At 36.1% G+C, this 18,745-nt stretch overlaps 1 protein-coding gene across 1 annotated transcript in view; it reads right to left on the bottom strand.

Annotated features, from left to right (window-relative positions):
• The window catches only part of MEP1A (meprin A subunit alpha), a 69,561-nt gene that overhangs the window by 11,995 nt on the left and 38,821 nt on the right, over window positions 1-18,745 (bottom strand). Inside the window, exons 9-12 of the mRNA XM_053711140.1 lie at window positions 15,939-16,160; window positions 11,236-11,385; window positions 4,683-4,898; window positions 1,561-2,034 (exon numbers count right to left, since the gene is read on the bottom strand). Coding sequence (XP_053567115.1) covers window positions 1,561-2,034; window positions 4,683-4,898; window positions 11,236-11,385; window positions 15,939-16,160 — 1,062 coding nt within the window. The remainder of the gene's footprint in view (window positions 1-1,560; window positions 2,035-4,682; window positions 4,899-11,235; window positions 11,386-15,938; window positions 16,161-18,745) is intronic.

Genomic DNA, 18,745 nt, shown 5'->3' with positions numbered 1-18,745 from the left:
TGTATGTACACCATTAATACAATGTTACAAACACTTTTACCAAATAGTGCTCAATACACGTTCACACTCCTGAGCCTACCGCAGAATGTTTTCATGAAATGTACCTACGTTTTTACAATGAATACCGAGAAACTGGAAAGTTTATATTTTTAAAACTGCACTCTCTATATGAATCATAAAAGTATAATTTTGACTTCTATATTCCTTAGAGGGCCTGAACATCTCTATGTTAAAAAGAAAGATATTTTACTTCAAAATGTCCTAAGTATTCACACCCCATTGTAAAGGACTTTAAGCAGTAAATCAGTATGTCTGTCCCGGGACAGGCAAGGGAGTGAGCCTTGTGCACACTCATGTTATTTCCCTATTCAGTTTAAGGAAGTTTGCTATGAAATCTCATGAGATCACAGTTAAAGAGTTGATGACCTCAGCACTTCTGATGCTGATTGGCTGCTGTTTATTTCTTCCTATTTTTTTTCTTTTCTTACCAGCAGCTGGGCAGTAACTGAAAGATAACTTTTTATTTTTATTTTTTAAATATTTGAGGTTTCATAAGAAAAGTAACAGGATTAACAGTGAAACGAGCATACATGGATAGATCAAGTGCGGTTGGGGTACCTCTGTCTTAAGAACGTTTACATACAATACAGCCTCACTTTGTGTTTACATTAAAATGTATAGTTATAACAAATATCATGTTTACAATGTAATCAAATGGCCACTGATGGGCCTAAGATTTCTGTTTAATTTTAGGGGGGAGGGAAGAGCGAGAGAAGATGATCAGTCATTATTCCTTACCCCTTAAAGGGAAAGTATCTTGTTTTCTCCCAGAGTCTCCCAGGGCTCCCAAATCTGGGTACATAAGTCAGTTTGTTGGCGTGAATTATAAACATAATTCTCCATGGACTTAAAATAAGTGATTAAGTGTAGCAGGGCCTGCCATTGTGGTGTGTTGGGTTTCTTCCAATTTTTTGCGATTATAAGTTTTGCCGCCATCAGAATCGTTAGAAAGATAGCTTTTTACACAGCACTTACTCTGGTGAGCTGAGAAAGTTGTGAGATAACATATCTTCCTTTTTTACATAGAAATGTTCAGGTGATATTTTCATGTCAGCTTTTTACAGTTATGCTGCATCACTTTCAAGTGATTTAGCATATGAGTAGAATATCCCTCTAAGGGGATATGAAACCCCCAATTTCTCTTTTGTGATTCGGACAGAGCATACAGTTTAAAAAAAGTTTCCAATTTTTCTTCTATTATCAAATTTACTTCATTCCTATGATATTCTTTGTGGAAGAGCACAACATGGCAGGAAATAGTGTTGCCATCTAGTGCTTTTTCAAAACTACTGCTAAATAGCACTCCAGACACGTGCACACTCCTCAGCTTAGGTCCCTGCTTTTCAATTAAAAAAAAAAAAAAAAAAAGAGAACAAAGAAAATGTTATACTAGAAGTCAATTTGAAAGCTGTTTACAATGGTATGCTCTATCTGAATCATAAAAGAAACAATTTGGGTGTCATGTCCCTTTTAAATTGCATAACTCCGCAAGACACTTACGTGCAATAACTTGATCCTTGTTGGTAGTGAAACTGCGACTGGAGGACATCCTGAGCTTGATATCTGGGTCCTGGTCAAGCACTGTCATTATAGCTTGCCTGTTTAATGCTGGCCATTCTAGCACCTCATCGTTTTCCCCACTGCACAAGTGAAAAAATATTCCTGTGTAATTTACATAAGTAGAAGTTAGTGGGCCGTGTGGAAAGAGGTTAATGCCATAGCCATAACCTTCTGGGCTATAAAATCGAGGGCTAGCAATTTTGTCTCCTTTTGAAGTGCCTGCCAAAATCTGGCTGAAATTACGGATGGTCCATACAGCATTGGGACAAGTAGTTTCCATTAGGGTAATATCGTCCAGTAAAATCCCGCCATTGGAAGTTTTATCATCACCCTGAATTGCTTGAAAAACATAGCGGAATTTTTTATTGGCATTGAGAGTCACGTGAGCAATTTTCCAGTTATGATCGTGATCACCTGGATGAAGAGACAAAGAAAACAGTAATACATTAGGCTAAATAAGTATTATTATCAGGTATTTGTAGAGCACCAACAGGTTCCGCAGCGCTAGATAATGAAAAACCCGTATAGCATTTAATGACATATACTGTAAATATAAACATAAGGAAGGTGTTTCATTTACAGCTAGGTTTTAAAGTGAGAGAACTAAGTTACCCTGCAACTTTTTTATACTCCGTCTTTATATTTATCATTATGATAAGCATTTATCAGTTCTTCTATTCCAATTCTCATTATTTTTATTCTTACACCACACTTTGTGACAAGGGGATTATATGATGTTCAATGCGTTAACCAAAAGACATTTTATTGTAAAATCTTTTATCCTATGGAAGAGTAACGTTTGTATGTTGAAAATCTTTATATTTTAGTAGAAAAAAAAGCTAAATAGAAGCTTTTGAATATAAATTTAAAGGGACAATAATCTTTATTTGCAAAGCAAGAATGTAAGCTTAGGAGCCAGCCTATTTTTGGTTGAGCACCTGGGTAGCTCTTGCTGATTGGTGAATAAATGTAGCCACCAATCAGCAAGCACTACCCAGGGTTCTGAACCAAAAATAGTACGGCTCCTAAGCTTACATTCCTGCTTTTCCAAATAAAGATACGAAGAGAATGAAGAAAAAATGATAATAGGAGTAAATTAGAAAGTTTCTTAAAATTGCATTCTCTATCTGAATCATGAAACAAAAAGATTGAGTTTTATATCCCTTTAAATTTTATGATTGAGAGTATACAATTTTAAACAACTTTTCAATTTACTTCTGTTATCAAATTTGCTTTGTCTCCTTGGTAGCTGTTATTAAAGAGTATTTTCTTAGTATTGTTAAAGAATAAACCTAGGTAGGCCCATTGGAGCTTAGGAGCATGCATGTGTCTTTAGCACTGTATGGCAGCTGTGTTTCCAACATTGTATAACATTACTATAAACATTGTTGCAAACACTACTGCCATAGAGTGCTAAAGACTCATGCACGCTCCTAAGCTCCTATGAGCCTACCTCATCTCTATTGTGATAAAAGATGAATGCAACTGTAAATGGGTGTGGTATACAAGATCACTTTGTAAATTAACAACATTTTTGCTGGAAAAATATAGAATCATGGAGAGGGTGTCACTAGAGAAACCTCACAGGTCTCAATTGAGACTGGAGTCACTGGACCCACACTTCTAGGAGGCCCATCTGGTCCTGCAATCAGCAGGAACATCGCTACAGGGGGGCCTAGTGGGACCCAGGCTCCACATGCATCATGTCTGTCCCCTCTGTGTGTCCCCTGTTAAAAGTGGTTCACAGTTTAAGGAATGTGCATAACATTGCCTTTAAAATATGGTTGCAAACCTCAGTTTCTGCAAACATCCATAAAGGGCACTACTGAAATGAGGGGCCAGCCACAGCCTTTGCCTTGATGCCCACTGAGCTGTAGTTATGGAACATATTAATTATATCCTAATGAGGAGATTGATATATCTGTGTGGGGATTTGTTGTCCTGTTAATCTTTCATCTTTGGATTCTATGGAAATCTTCATATTTTATTAACTTCTTATTTTTGCAATGTGGGTTATAGATTTTTCTTTTTGCCTTAGGAGCTGGCCCATTTTTGGTTCAAATGTAGCCACCAATCAACAAGCGCTATCCAGGGTGCTGAACAAAAATGAGCCGGCTACATAGCTTGCATTCCTGCTTTTCAAATAAAGATAGCAAGATAACAAAGAAAAATTGATAATAGGTGTAAATTAGAAAGTTGCTTAAAATTGCATGCTCTATCTGAATCATGAAAGAAAAAATTTGGTTTTAATATCCCTTTAAGAACATTGGAATATTAAATATTCATATTTTCCTATCAAGTTAGCACAATTGCGAAAAATGTGATTGTGTTTGGGCGAGAGAATCGGGTGTTAGGTTTTTTTTCCCCATTGACTTCTATAGGAGAATATGTGAACGCGCACACGATATTCGCATTTCCAATTTTTGCACTAGTCGGGGTACCGCTTGCGCAAAATAAAAATGTTTTAACCTGTAATACCAGCACAACCTGACTAGCGCAAAAATCTTAATTCTAGCAGAGTTTTCGCCATTGTGAAAACTAAATATACCGCGCTACTTGTAATCTAGCCCTAAATTCTTTGTGTAAAACATAGATGTGCTTTTCAAAACATTTGAAGCAAAGCTGCTAAAATACTATATTATAAACATACTAAAAATGTACTATTTAAATCAATAAAATCAAATTAAAATATTTTGAAAGGAACCTATTTCAAGTTTTAAAAAAATTGCAACCACTCCACATTTTCTCCCCTTTTTGGTCCCAGTTTATATACATGAAACCTGGGACCACCTAAGTGTGGCCCTTTCAGCAACACCAATACCCTACCCAACAAGCAGTCTCATCTGCCCCAGAATGAGCAGTCACCTCCAAAACTTGCATCACCCCATCCATGAGACAAACCAACTCCTCCCCCTGAACCTTCTCGTCTGAAAATTGGAGCAAAGAATCCTGGGATGCATGGTAATGTGCAGTGAGAACTATCTTTAAAATTCTTTGCAAATGAAATTTCAGTTTTTAACATTAACTGTAATTTATTGAACCAGTTGAAATGTTATGAATACCTTGAATTGTCTGAATTTTCTTCATTGTCCTTACAGTTCCAGTTCCATCGTCAATGCGTATCCAGATTATAAGTTTGTCATTAGGGTTTCCATTCATTTTGTAAAAGAACTGCAGGCATTGTTCTGTCCTCTTTGGATACAGGATCCTAGACTCAAGAAGAGCTGTACGACCAATATTTCCCGAATGAGTGTCAAAGTGCATAAAGTAACCAGCATCTGCAAAAGTAATATACTTTATTATACTTAGATTTTTGTGGTTTGGTGTTGCTATATTCTAGAAAACACATTATATTCAACTAAAATTTCTTCATGGAATTTTTAGCTTAAAACGACTATAAATTAAAAAAAAAAGTTATAATGTTAATGAAAGAACATGATTTAAAAGTGTTACAAATATCTTTGAATGCAAAATGTGAACTTAAGCTGTTAATATTTGTTTTGAAACTAAGATAAAATGTATGTTTGAGCAATACTCATTCCTAGAATGAGATTACTGGCTGGTAAGGGCAATTTAACAACAAGAAGAGCACTCACCCACTTGGAAGTAGTCTCTTTTACCCTTAAGGGTAGATTTACCAATGTCTGTCCGACATGATACGCTGTAGTGTATCATGTCCGACAGACATCGCTGAATGCCGACAGCATACGCTGTCTGCATTTATCATTGCACAAGCAGTTCAGCAGATGCTGCCCCCTGCAGATTCGCGGACAATCGTCCGCTAGCAGGGGGTTCAATCAGCCCGATCGTATAGGATCGGGTGGATTGAAGACCGCAGCTTCAGAGGCAGCGGACAAGTTATGCAGTCTTTAGAGTGCTGCATCATAACTGCTGTTTTCGGTGAGCCTGAAGCCTCGCGCGGGAACAAGGGCTATTCAGCCCTTTTTAAATCGACCCCCAACTGTGCTTTTCATAGAGGAGAATTTTCCTCAAGTATATGTTTGATCCTGCTGAAAATGGATCAGACCAAGTAATCTTCCTCTGAATGAAAAACATGGCAACACTTAACAATTATTTTAGCTTTCTGTAGTCCTTGTTAGTGAGGTGCAGCCATATCCCACTCTCTTTTGAGAAAGGTGCAAGTGAGCTAAAAGTGCTTGGGCCTTGGGTGTGCACAATTTTCTATTAGAGTTCTATTGCTAGACACCGACGTACCCCACAAGCACAGCACAATAATGTAGCAGCAGGACAGGCAGCCCTGAATGAAATAAATAGGAAGAAAAGGCTTTTGACCCCAAGGAAGACAGACTGCAACATTGTAGCGTTGAATGGAGATAGGGGGAGGTGTTAGTGATCTGGGGTATTTAAGAAGTGGTTTCAGGAAGTGAGGACCTCTTTATTCTGGAATAGCACATGGAAAGAAGCTCCCTCCCTCTCTCCCTAAGAATTTCTTCTAGGGTTTATAAAACATTAGCGATGCTTGCCTGTATTCAAGGGTAGTTCCTGAAGTGAATACCTCCTGGGGTAGCACTTAAGAAAGTGTTACTGGACAAGCACTGTGGGGTTAAAAGATGTTTAGTGTTGTATTTATACCGTTGTTAATGATTAAGTTGTAGCTAATAAAATAGCTGTGGCCATTAAAACCTAACGGCCAGATTACGAGTTTTGCGTTATGGCTGCCTCGCTGCTAACTTGCAAGTTATTTCCATCACTCACCTTTAACAGTGCTGCTATTACAGGTTTGCAAAAACTCGGCGTTAGCAGGCAATATGGCAGCGTTGAGCTCCTTTGAGCTCCATACTGCACCCATATACCAGCGCTGTGGTGAGCTGGTTTTACGTGCTTGTGCACGATTTCCCCATAGACATCAATGGGGAGAGCCGGCTAAAAAAAAGCCTAACACCTGCAATAAAGAAGCGTAAAGCTCCGTAATGCAGCCCCATTGATATGGGGAAAGAAAAAGTTATGTTTAAACCTAACACCCTAACATAAACCCCAAGTCTAAACACCCCTAATCTGCCGCCCCCAATGTAGCCGCCTCCTACCTACACTTATTAACCCCTAATCTGTCGCCCCCAAAGTCGTTGCCACCTACCTACACTTATTAACCCCTAATCTCCCGCTCAGGACATCGCCGCCACAATAATAAACATATTAACCCCTAAATCTCCGCACTCCAGCATTGCAAACACTATTTAATTATTATTATTAATCCCTAATCTGCCGCCCCCACATCACCACCACCACTATACTAAAGTTATTAACCCCTAAACCTAACCCTAAGTCTAACCCTAACACCCCATAACTTTAATATAATTAAAATAAATCTAAATAAAAATTACTATCATTAACTAAATAATTCCTATTTAAGACTAAATACTTAACTGTAAAATAAACCCTAAGCTAGCTACAATATAACTAATAGTTACATTGTAGCTAGCTTAGGTTTTATATTTATTTCACAGGCAAGTTTGTATTTATTTTAACTAGGTAGACTAGTAAGTAAATAGTTATTAACTATTTACTTACTACCTAGTTAAAATAAATACAAATTTACCTGTGAAATAAAACACTAACACCTAACATTACACTACAATTAAATAAATTACATTAATTAAATACAATTAACTAAATTACACAAAATAAAAAAGAAATTATCAAATATTTAAATGAATTACACCTAATCTAATAGCCCTATCAAAATAAAAAAGCCCCCCCCCCCCCAAAATAAAAAAAACCCTAGCCTAAACTAAACTGCCAATGGCCCTTAAAAGGGCCTTTTGCGGGGCTTTGCCCCAAAGAAATCAGCTCTTTTACTTGTAAAATAAATACAAACAACCCCCCAACAGTAAAACCCACCACCCACACAACCAAACCCCCCAAATAAAATCCTATCTAAAAAAAACTAAGCTCCCCATTGCCCTGAAAAGGGCATTTGGATGGGCATTGCCCTTAAAGGGCATTTAGCTCTTTTACTGCCCAAAACCCTAAGCTAAAAATAAAACGCACCCAATAAACCCTTAAAAAAAAAACTAACACTAACCCCCGAAGATCCACTTACAGTTTTTGAAGACCGGACATCAATCCTCAGCGAAGCCGGGAGAAGTCTCCATCCAAGCGGCAAGAAGTGGTCCTCCAGACTAGCAGAAGTCTTCATCCAGACGGTATCTTCTATCTTCATCCTTCTGACACGGAGCAGCTCCATCTTCAAGACATCCAGCGCGGAGCATCCTCTTCTTTTGAATCCTCTTGAAGAATGAAGGTTCCTTTAAATGAAGTCATCCAATATGGTGTCCCTTGAATTCTGATTGGCTGATAGAATTCTATCAGCCAATCGGAATTAAAGGGTAAAATATCCTATTGGCTGATGCAATCAGCCAATAGGATTGAGCTTGCATTCTATTGGCTGTTCCAATCAGCCAATAGAATTTGAGCTCAATCCTATTGGCTGATTTGATTTTTTCACCTTTAATTCTTGCATGAAGTCATTTAAAGGAACCTTCATTCTTCAAGAGGATTCAAAAGAAGAGGAAGCTCCGTGCCGGATGTCTTGAAGATGGAGCCGCTCCGCGTCGGAATGATGAAGATAGAAGATGCCGTCTGGATGAAGACTTCTGCCCGTCTGGAGGACCACTTCTTGCCACTTGGATGAAGACTTCTCCCGGCTTTGTTGAGGACTTCTGCCCGCTTGGATGAAGACTTCTCCCGGCTTCCTTGAGGATGGATGTCCGGTCTTCAAAAACTGTAAGTGGATCTTCGGGGGTTAGTGTTAGGTTTTTTTAAGGGTTTATTGAGTGGGTTTTATTTTTAGCTTAGGGTTTTGGGCAGTAAAAGAGCTGAATGCCCTTTTAAGGGCAATGCCCATCCAAATGCCCTTTTCATGGCAATGGGGAGCTTAGGTTTTTTTAGATTTTATTTGGGGGGTTTGGTTGTGTGGGTGATTGGTTTTACTGTTGGGGGGTTGTTTGTATTTATTTTACATTTTTAAGGGCCATTGGCAGTTTAGTTTAGGCTAGGGGGTTTTTTATTTTGGGGGGGGCATTTTTATTTTGATAGGGCTATTAGATTACATGTAATTAGTTTAAATATTTGATCATTTCTTTTTTATTTTGTGTAATTTAGTGTTTATTTTTTTGTAATTTAGTTAATTGTATTTAATTAATGTAATTTATTTAATTGTAGTGTAATGTTAGGTTTTAGTGTAAGGCAGGTTAGGTTTTATTTTACAGGTAAATTTGTATTTATTTTAACTAGATAGTTAGTAAATAGTTAATAACTATTTAATAACTAATCTACCTAGTTAAAATAAATACATACTTACCTGTAAAATAAAAATAACAACTAAGATAGCTACAATGTAACTATTAGTTATATTGTAGCTAGCTTAGGTTTATTTTACAGGTAAGTATTTAGTTTTAAATAGGTATTATTATGTTAATGATATTAATTTTTATTTAGATTTATTTTAATTATATTAAAGTTAGGGGGTGTTAGGGTTAGACTTAGGGTTAGGTTTAGGGGTTAATAACTTTAATATAGTTGCAGCGGTGATGTTGGGGGTGGCAGATTAGGAGTTAATAATATTTGACTAGTGTTTGCGATGCGGGAGGGCAGCAGTTTAGAGGTTAATAATTTTATTATAGTGGCGACAATGTCGGGGAGCGGCGGAATAGGGGTTAATACATTTTGTACGTGGCGGCGATGTCTAGAGCAGCAGATTAGGGGTTAATAATTGTTTTATAGTGTTTGCGATGCGGGAGGGCCTCAGTTTAGGGGTTAATAGGTAGTTTATGGGTGTTAGTGTACTTTTTAGCACTTTAGTTATGAGCTTTATGTTACGGCTTTGTAACAAAAAAACCCATAACTACTGACTTTCAGTTTACGGTACAGATCTTGTAGTTATATGCTGTAGCGCTCACTTTTTGGCCGGACAGGCAAACTCGTAATACCGGCGCTATGGAAGTCCCATTGAAAAAGGACTTTTGGAAAGCTGCGGTACTTACGTTGCGTGACGGCCAAAAAAGTGTGCGGTACAGCTGTACCTACAAGACTCGTAATACCAGCGGTAGTGAAAAAGCAGCGTTATGAGGCTTTTTCACTCATAACGCAAAACTCGTAATCTAGCTGTATGTTAATTATGTGGTTGTCATTCTTTATATCAATGGTTTAAGGGTAGAATGTATTGCCTAATTAGGGGGTCAACACTATACCACCTAGTGCTGTAAAGGTTAGGGTAAGTCATTAACAATAGGTGTTCACTGCCACAATTCTGATGACATCTGTATAACAACAATGACAATATTGTGGAATGAAACAGGATGGACAAAAACCATGTACTGTACAGTTACACTGCTTTGTAATTTGTTACTTTCACATTTATTAAACATATAAGACATTTGTATTGGAATAAGGGACAATCTAAAATGTATTCATGTATAAGAAAAACAGATTTTAAACAAAGTGGGCATCACATTAGTAATATCTTTGTATATTGACAAATGAGTGAAACTGATCAATATGCACCAAAGGCCTATGGTTATCAAATGAGACACATACGTATCTGTAACAAGCTTAAAGGGGTATTAAACACTTTCGGCTTTGTGTAGAAAAATTGCGCTTATCTCCCTAGAAAGGCCAAAAAGAAAATTCTGTAATCTGGGTTTTTAAAATGCTGCAAATTGCATAACCATCTGTTTGATTTGCAGCATTTTTAAAACCTAGGTTAAAGGACCATGAAATACAGTAGCACTACAGAATCTACATTTGCATGCTAAAAAGACAATGCAATACACTTATTCTGAACTTTAAATGAGCTGTAACATTTTTTTATGACAAATTTCAAAATTGATTTCAATTAGCCGGCCCCCTGTATCATGTGACAGACATGAGCCAATCACAAATGCATATACATATACACATGCCCAGTTGTAGCTGGTGCCTGAGAAAGTGTGCAATTAAAAATACTGTGCACAATATGATAAACTGGAAAAAAAATTAAAACAGCACACTCTACCTGAATCATAAAAGTTTAATTTTCACATTAGAGTCCCTTTAAACAATAGTTTATGGAACATCCTATTAAAGGGACATAAAACCCCAAATGTTTCTTTCATGATTCAGAAAGAACATGACATTTTAAACAACTTTCCAATTTGCTTCTATTATCTAAATTGCTTCATTCACTTGGCATCTCTATTTTAAAAGCATATCTAGGTAGGCTCATGAGCAGCAATGCATTACTGGGAGCTAGCTAGCTGCTGCTTGGTGGCTGCACAAAAATGCCTATTTTCATTGGTTCAGTAGTGCATAGCTGATCTATCCAAAAAGGATACCAAGAGAATGAAGTAAATTGAATAAAAGAAGTAAATTGTTAAGTTGTTTGAAATCACAACATTTGAATCATGAGAAATAAGAAAAAGAAAAATGTTGGGTTTCATGTCCCTTTAAGCAACATAAACAGACCTATCTACAGACCTGTCTTGTGATTGTTTTCATGTAAGAGGAGCAAACAAGGCCACCTGCCAGTGACACTGAGTTCATAATGTGTTTGTGAGTTGTTAACCTTTGCACTAAGGTTGTAGCAGTTCTGAATGATTCAGCTAATTTGTTCATTACCTCTACAGCGCCCAGCTAAGGTGTGATCCTCCTGAGTTCCTGGTGTACTTATTACATGCAACCAATCTGCATTATCTGTGCTGCCCTGAACCATCCCACAGATATTACTCAATTCAAAAGAGCACTGGTCCAGCAGAGTGTGAGAGGAAGCTGCAATAGAGAAAACGTTTAGTTAACAATGCCCACATTTTCATGCCTATCTTCCTATTGTATCAGCCATGTTACAGCCCAAATATGTGTACTAAAAATAATGTTTGTACTGTGTACAGACAGTATAGTATGCTCTTAAAAAGAATTAAACTATGGGAGTTGTTGCTAGTCTCCTTTCTCTTTTTCACTTCATTTATCTTTTTATTATAATTCATTAAAATTATGGTGGAGATAAAAGTCTTAGATTAAAATCCTCCATGTCTCAAAAGTAAATCAATATAAATTGTTGCATAGGAAATTAGCACATCTAGGCAAGTAACCCTGCTTGCTTTTACCCAGTAACACTCCACATACACTGTTACCAACGCACAAGAGGATTCTGGGTAAGATATGCAAATTAGATATCCAACATCTCAGATTTTTTGCTTCATACTATGTTAACACACAGTGATTCCCTAATAGGGAGAATGCAGCAATACAGAAATCACCACTAGACAGCCTGTTTCCTTCTTGTTAGAACTCTTGAGTAGCAGATAAATTGCTGAAACAGGCTGTCTAGTGATGATTTCTGTATTGCAGCATTCTCCCTATTAGGAAATCACTGTAGGAAGCAAACAATCTGAGATGTTGGATATCTAATTTGCATATCTTTCCCAGAATCCTCGTGTGCATCGGTAACAGTGTATATGGAGTGTTACTGGGTAAAAGCAAGCAGGGTTACTTGCCTAGATGGGCTAATTTCCAATGCAACAATTTTTATTGATTAATTTTATTATACATATTATACAAGACATTTGCACACTTATGAGCCATTATCATTAAAAAGTAAAAACATTTCAACAGAATACCAAGAAAAATAGGTCAATTCTGGACATTTTTAATTGTATACTGTATTTGAACCATGAAAGTTTAATTTTGGCCTCTATCATACAGTTAGTAATTTGGCTAATAGCACACAACTGTCTATACTATAAAGGGCAATGATTTACTAGTGAAACAGGCATCTTCAGTATGTTAGTAAGTTCTGCACTGGTTTATCATTTTATGTACTTGAGATAAGACCAGTTACTGTAGTTAAAATTTAAAAAGGATGTAAAGGTTCCTACAACTAATAATCCCCTATAAATAGTTTACAAATATAAGTGTTAAAAACCAAACACACCAGCCAAAATGTAGCTTGAGCAGTGTTTGAACATTACATAGGACACCTCTGTCCCCAGGTTGCATTAGGAAAAGTAATGAGCCTCATACTAAATGCTCCCTATTTGTTCCTTTATTGTTTAAAGGGACAGTATACACTCATTTTCATATAACTGCATGTAATAGACACTACTATAAAGAATAAGATGCAGAGATACGGATATAAAAATCCAGTATAAAACTGTTTAAAAACTTACTTAGAAGCTGTCAGTTTGGCTCTGTTGAAAAGGTAGCTGGAAAGCCCACTGAAAGCGGCAAATAAAACACTCCCCCCCCTCCCCCTTCTTTTGCATATGAAAAGACCCTTTACACAAACAGGAGCAAGCTGGAGAAGGTAGCTGACGGTATTCACATAAAACTTTGGGGCTTGGTTAGGAGTATGAAAATCAGAGCAATGTTATTTAAAAATAAGCAAAACTATACATTTATTTAAAAAAAAAAAACTTTATGGGCTATATAAATAGATCATCTACAAAACATTTATGCAAAGAAAAAATTAGTGTATAATGTCCCTTTAATTTCTCCATATCCCCTGTACTTTTTTACTGGTTCTGTACAGCACTGTACATATAAAATAGGGGCTACCTTGCCAATTCAGGGCAGCCGGTTCCTTTTGGGTGCTGCAATAAAAAAGGGAGTACAAAGAAATACCCAGAACTGAAAAATTTACACATTTTAACATAACACTCATGTAGGCTTAAAAAAGTAAAATTGCTCCTTGAGTAACACTTTACTACTTTAAACACATACTCAATGACAGCACACTACAGAGTGTCTGTAGCCTTAGGGGAGAGAGGCACTGCATTGTATGAACCCATTTCTTGGATATGAATATTGATAATGCTTTTCCTGCTAGGTATCCTGTGCCTGCTGAGAAACCTGTGCCTACCATTTCAGTGACAGCCTTCCTTAAGCCAGCTGTACCTACTGTAACTCTCTGGTATTCCATGACAGTATCACCAACAGTACCCGTTGGGTATTCTACCCCTGCTAAGAAACCTCTATCTACCATAGCAGTGACAGCCGTCCTCAAATCAGCTGTGCCTGCTGTACCTATCTGATATCCTGTGAGATTCTCACCAACAGTACTCGCTGGGTATCCTGTGCCTACTGAGAAACCAGTGTCTACTAGTAAGAGACATTGAGTGGTCCGAGAGTTATAGCTGGTTAACCATTGATGTGGCATCGCTCTATTCGAGCATACCACATGACAGGGGTTTGGAAACCCTAAGATTCTTTTTGGAACTGGCTGGAGGCATGGACACTAATTCTATACATTTTATTTTAATGGTTACTCAGTTTCTCTTGGAACATAATTATTTTTGTTTTGATGGCACTTTTTATCTGTAGCAATGGGGTACCGCCATGGGGGCTAAATTTGCCCCCGCTTATGCAAATATTTTTATGGGCTGGTTTAAACGTTGTTATATCAATGCAGATAGTAACCCTTTCCTTGCCTATATGCAGTTCTATAAAAGATTGATTGATGACCTCATCTTTGTATGGAGGTCTAATGAGATACAAGCTAAGTGTTTTGTGGATTTCCTTAATAATAGGGATGTTGGAATAGGTTTCACCTATGAATGGGAACCTATGAGTATAAATTTCCTAGAGATCACTCTAGTGGGTGATACCATTTTGCATGCCAGGAGTGCTCACCCCAAGCATGTTTTTAAGGGGATTCACTATAGCTAGGAGAATTTGCTCTAGAGATAACGATTTTTGGATAAATGTAATAATATGAAAAGGCGTTTAAATAACAGAGGCTATTCATCAGGTTTAGTGAACAGTGTAGAGAAGCGTATAGGTTTAGTGAACAGTGTAGAGAAGCGTATAAGATCCATCAGTAGAGAGGATGTTCTTCTCACAAAGAAGAAGGATATGGATAAAAATCTACCTTTGTTCATTACACAGTATTCATCAGAATACTACTCTATATGCAAAATCATTAAAAGATACTTTCCGATGTTGTATGGAGATGTTGCTTTAAAAGATATTGTAGATATTGTAGACAAGGGTTTTAAGTGCATATACTCAAAAAATGCTACATTGGATAATATCCTATCCCCTAGTCAATTGCCTTCCAACCAAGTTGAGGGTACTTGGTAGCAGACTAATGGAACATTTAGATGTGGGAGTTCCAGGTGTAAGGTCTGTGATTATATAACAATAAGTAAAGATTTCCATTCATATGTCACTGGACAAAGTTTTTCTAAAAAGGTTGTATTAACTGCTCCTCTAAATACTGTATGTTATATATCTAATTTAATCTACAGAACACTCACTCCAATACATTTGCATGACTACCAGAAATGTTAGATCCATGATACGTGAGCACCTCGGTTATATCAAGCATTACAAATATTGCTTGGCTCTATCATCCCATTTTTTGGATATCCATCAGAAGGATGTTAGAACTTTTAGATGGAGAGCTATAGAAATAATCAAAACTCCCACTCGTGGGGGTGATAGAGACAGACTTTTATCTAAACAAGAGTTATACTGGATATTTAAGCTGGGTACGTAGATCCCTATGGGATTTAACTCTGAGTTTGATGTTAATAATCGTTGGAGATAAGTTACAGTATACCTCCTGTTTAGTCTGCTTCTATTCTGTATGACCATTGATCTATCTGTTTATTTGTGAATCGAAATATTTGTATATTTAGATATATACATCCTATAATGTGTATGTGTGTGTATATATATATATATATATATATATATATATATATTCTCTTTTTTGCCTGATCCTTCCTAGTTGTAGTTGTAAGCATATAAAAAGAGTAATCTTTTCTTTTCTAAAATACATAATATGTTAGTTTGTAAATATTCCATAGGCGTTTTTAAAATTTGGAATCAATGAGTGTACCTATGTATGAATTATAGTGTGTGAGTACTGACATTAAAGTGTCAGTAAACCTAAAATATAATGTTATATAATTCTGCACATAGAGCTCTGCATTGGGCCTATGTTCAAACTTGCTGTTTCTGTGATCCTCCAGCTGAACTACCAACTGTAAAGCTTTTAAAAAGTTTTTCATTGCTCAGTGTATCTGTTCCTGCATTTTGAGTTCTTTACACCCTAACTCCCTCACATAATGTGCAGCTGGTCCACCATCCCAGTATTAATGTAGAACCATTCCATCAACTTGCTGGCTTGTCAGCAAATTTCAATTTAAGGTGAACTGTTCAAAACTAATGTTCTTTCTTTGGATTTAACCTAAAACAAATTTAAGGTATTCTTTATATAAAAACTGTACATACAATGTAATTTGTGATAACTATCAATGCTAGTCCAGCGTTTAAGCATTATTATATAAACAAGTCTGATTGTTAATGTCTATACATACTGCAGTTGTACATGCGGTTTAAACGCTCCAAGTCTATTTCTGATAAATCTAGACGTTGTCCAATGATGTCATTAAATGATGGGATCTTTGCGGTGATAGTAGGCACATTTTCATTTTTATTGAAGGAGAGAGGCCCGTAATGCATAACTGATTCATAATCATATGGAGTATTCAAATCAGTGATTAAGTAGTCGTCATATTTGTTAAAATTGTGTGCCATGCCTGTAAAATAAACGAATACATTAATAAATTCCTATATCTAAAAAGGTCATGTAAATCACCAAAATATTTATTTTGTAGCTTTAAAGAACCATTACACACAGAAACAAAATAACCCTGAGATTGGCTGAGATTTCAATAATGAGACATTAAACTCAAAAGTAAACCCTCCAACATAAAAGACTAGATTACAAAGGGACATAAAGCAGGTTAAAATCTGTGCATATCTTAAAAGGGCTAATTCATTAAAAATAGTGTGCATTAAAAAATTGTTTAGTAATTGCTGGTAAGTATAATAAAAAATAATTTTCAAAAGTAAGCAAAATGAATTACATATCTAAGATGCCTGGGGCAGCCAACTCCACCCCCCCCCCCTCTTATCAGTGTTAGGCATTGTGTTTCAATGAGTTCACAGCTTCTAGGTATGCTCCAGCAGATAAGCCCTATTCACTTTTGTATTTTTCCAAAAGCAACCATAGATACAGATACAGCCATAAAAGGAATTGTGTGGGGGAAGTTAGAGCTTTACAATTCAGAAACTAAAAAGAAAGGGTTAATGGCGAGGCACTGAAGTATACATTTGCAGGTAAAGTAATTAAAGTACATATTAATATATTTTGTCTCTATACCAACTTGTTTTTTGTCCCTAATTGATAAAGTTGTGTGTTATCTTTTGTGCGGCCTTGCACATGATTTATTAATTTTGTCATTAGCGCATAAGATTTTTTTACCTAGTTCCCAGCAGTGCTTTACTGGTGATGAGACTACTCTTCAACAAAGGATAACAAAAGACTGAAGCATGTTTGATAATAAAAGTAAATTGGAAATGTGTTGTATGAAATTAATTTAATCTTGACATTACTGTTCCTTTACAGCTGTTTTGATTGATTTAAAACTAGCAGAAAGTGGCTTTAATAGATATAAAATGCCTTCTTTTAGATGCACTAAGGAATAAAAATGATGTTAATGTCTCTTAAGATGGAACATATCACTTATATTACAAAAACAAAATGTGGTTTTAGTACTTACTTTATATAAGTCTCATAATCATGTCTACTTGCTCAGGCTGTTGTTTTTCTTTTTCATTTACTAAGTTCTGTACAATGCAGCCAATCAGAGAATAGCCTGGGTAAATTACTGCACTGATCTTAGTACGCAGCCTCTGATTGGCTGTACAGAGCAGTGTAGTACAACAAAAATGCATAAAATAAAGCAGTCCAAGAGAGAAGACATCCAAAAGGATTTATTTGTGGGTGGGACATAAATAAACTAGAAAACTAGAGAGGTAATTACAATTTTGCACCAACCATGCAACATATTGAGGTTCATGTGATCCCTCATTTGAAAGAAGAGACAAATGAGAAGAGGTCTTTAGTATGTGTTTGTATTTGGTAGAGATAGTGAAAATGTTTCCATGCAGAACCTTTCTATTATCTATTGACCTCATTATATCTAGTGTAACCCTTCATTTTAAAGAGGACACACTCCCCTTTAAATCATACATCAGTTACCCTAATGTTAAAGGGACAAGACACTTTTCTTTCTCCAGAGCAGCTTTCTGCCTTTAGAGTAAAGGTTTTAATGGCATAAACATTGGGTTGTCACCGCAGCCATGTTTTCCTGGACAGTTATAAGTTACACATGCGGCAGGGTTTTCCAGGGAGAGACATATACTGTGCAAAACGGCGCTATTCAAATTCTACCCTGTACCATTTGATCCATGTCTGAGGTGGTAACCCTGCATGAACGAAGGAACTTTTTTCCCATTCGTTAAATTAATAGCTGAGGATTTCAATGGGCGGTGTGATGCATTGCCTGGCTGTGTAAATAAGCTTCAAAATGAAATATTCGTCTAAATCAGCACTACCAACTGTGGGCTAGATTACGAGTGGTGGGCTAACTGTTGCGCATCAGTGATAAGGAGTTTATATGTGTGTGTGTGTATATATATATATATATATATATATATATATATATATATATACACAGTATATATGTGTGTTAATATGTGTGTACATGTGTATTTATTTATATGTATGGATATGTGTATATATGTATTTACAGAGGTATACATGTATATATTTTTATATATTTATCATGCAATGGAGCCCTTTGCAGTCAAGTAGCTGAAAACATGTGCAATCATAATTATGCAATCATCATATTTAATAAAGTTTTTAATACAGTGTTTATCTGTGTATGTACTGTAATTATTTAATATTCCAATCTTCTTCACATAGGGGAATATGTTCTAAGTATTTTTAAATATATGTTCCTATATATATATCTGTAACCTATATAATAAAAGGCCAGGTATGTTTGTCCGACGCAGTCATGCGCAGTAGAAATGAGTGTGTGCTCGAGCATCTTTCCTTACACATTTTGGCCCGTGTACACGGGCTTTAACATATATATAAATATGTATGTGTATATATTATATATTATATATATATATATATATATATATATATATATATATATATATATATATATATATATATATATATATATATATATATATATATATATGTGTGTGTGTTACGTGAAAAACATTGGAATGTGAAATATAAATATTTCAAGACGGGTTA

The sequence above is a fragment of the Bombina bombina genome, chromosome 4, assembly GCF_027579735.1.
Source record: "Bombina bombina isolate aBomBom1 chromosome 4, aBomBom1.pri, whole genome shotgun sequence".
Classification (NCBI taxonomy): Eukaryota; Metazoa; Chordata; class Amphibia; order Anura; family Bombinatoridae; genus Bombina; species Bombina bombina.
Note: the sequence above shows the minus strand (reverse complement) of the source record. Positions and strands in the feature narration are given on the sequence as shown.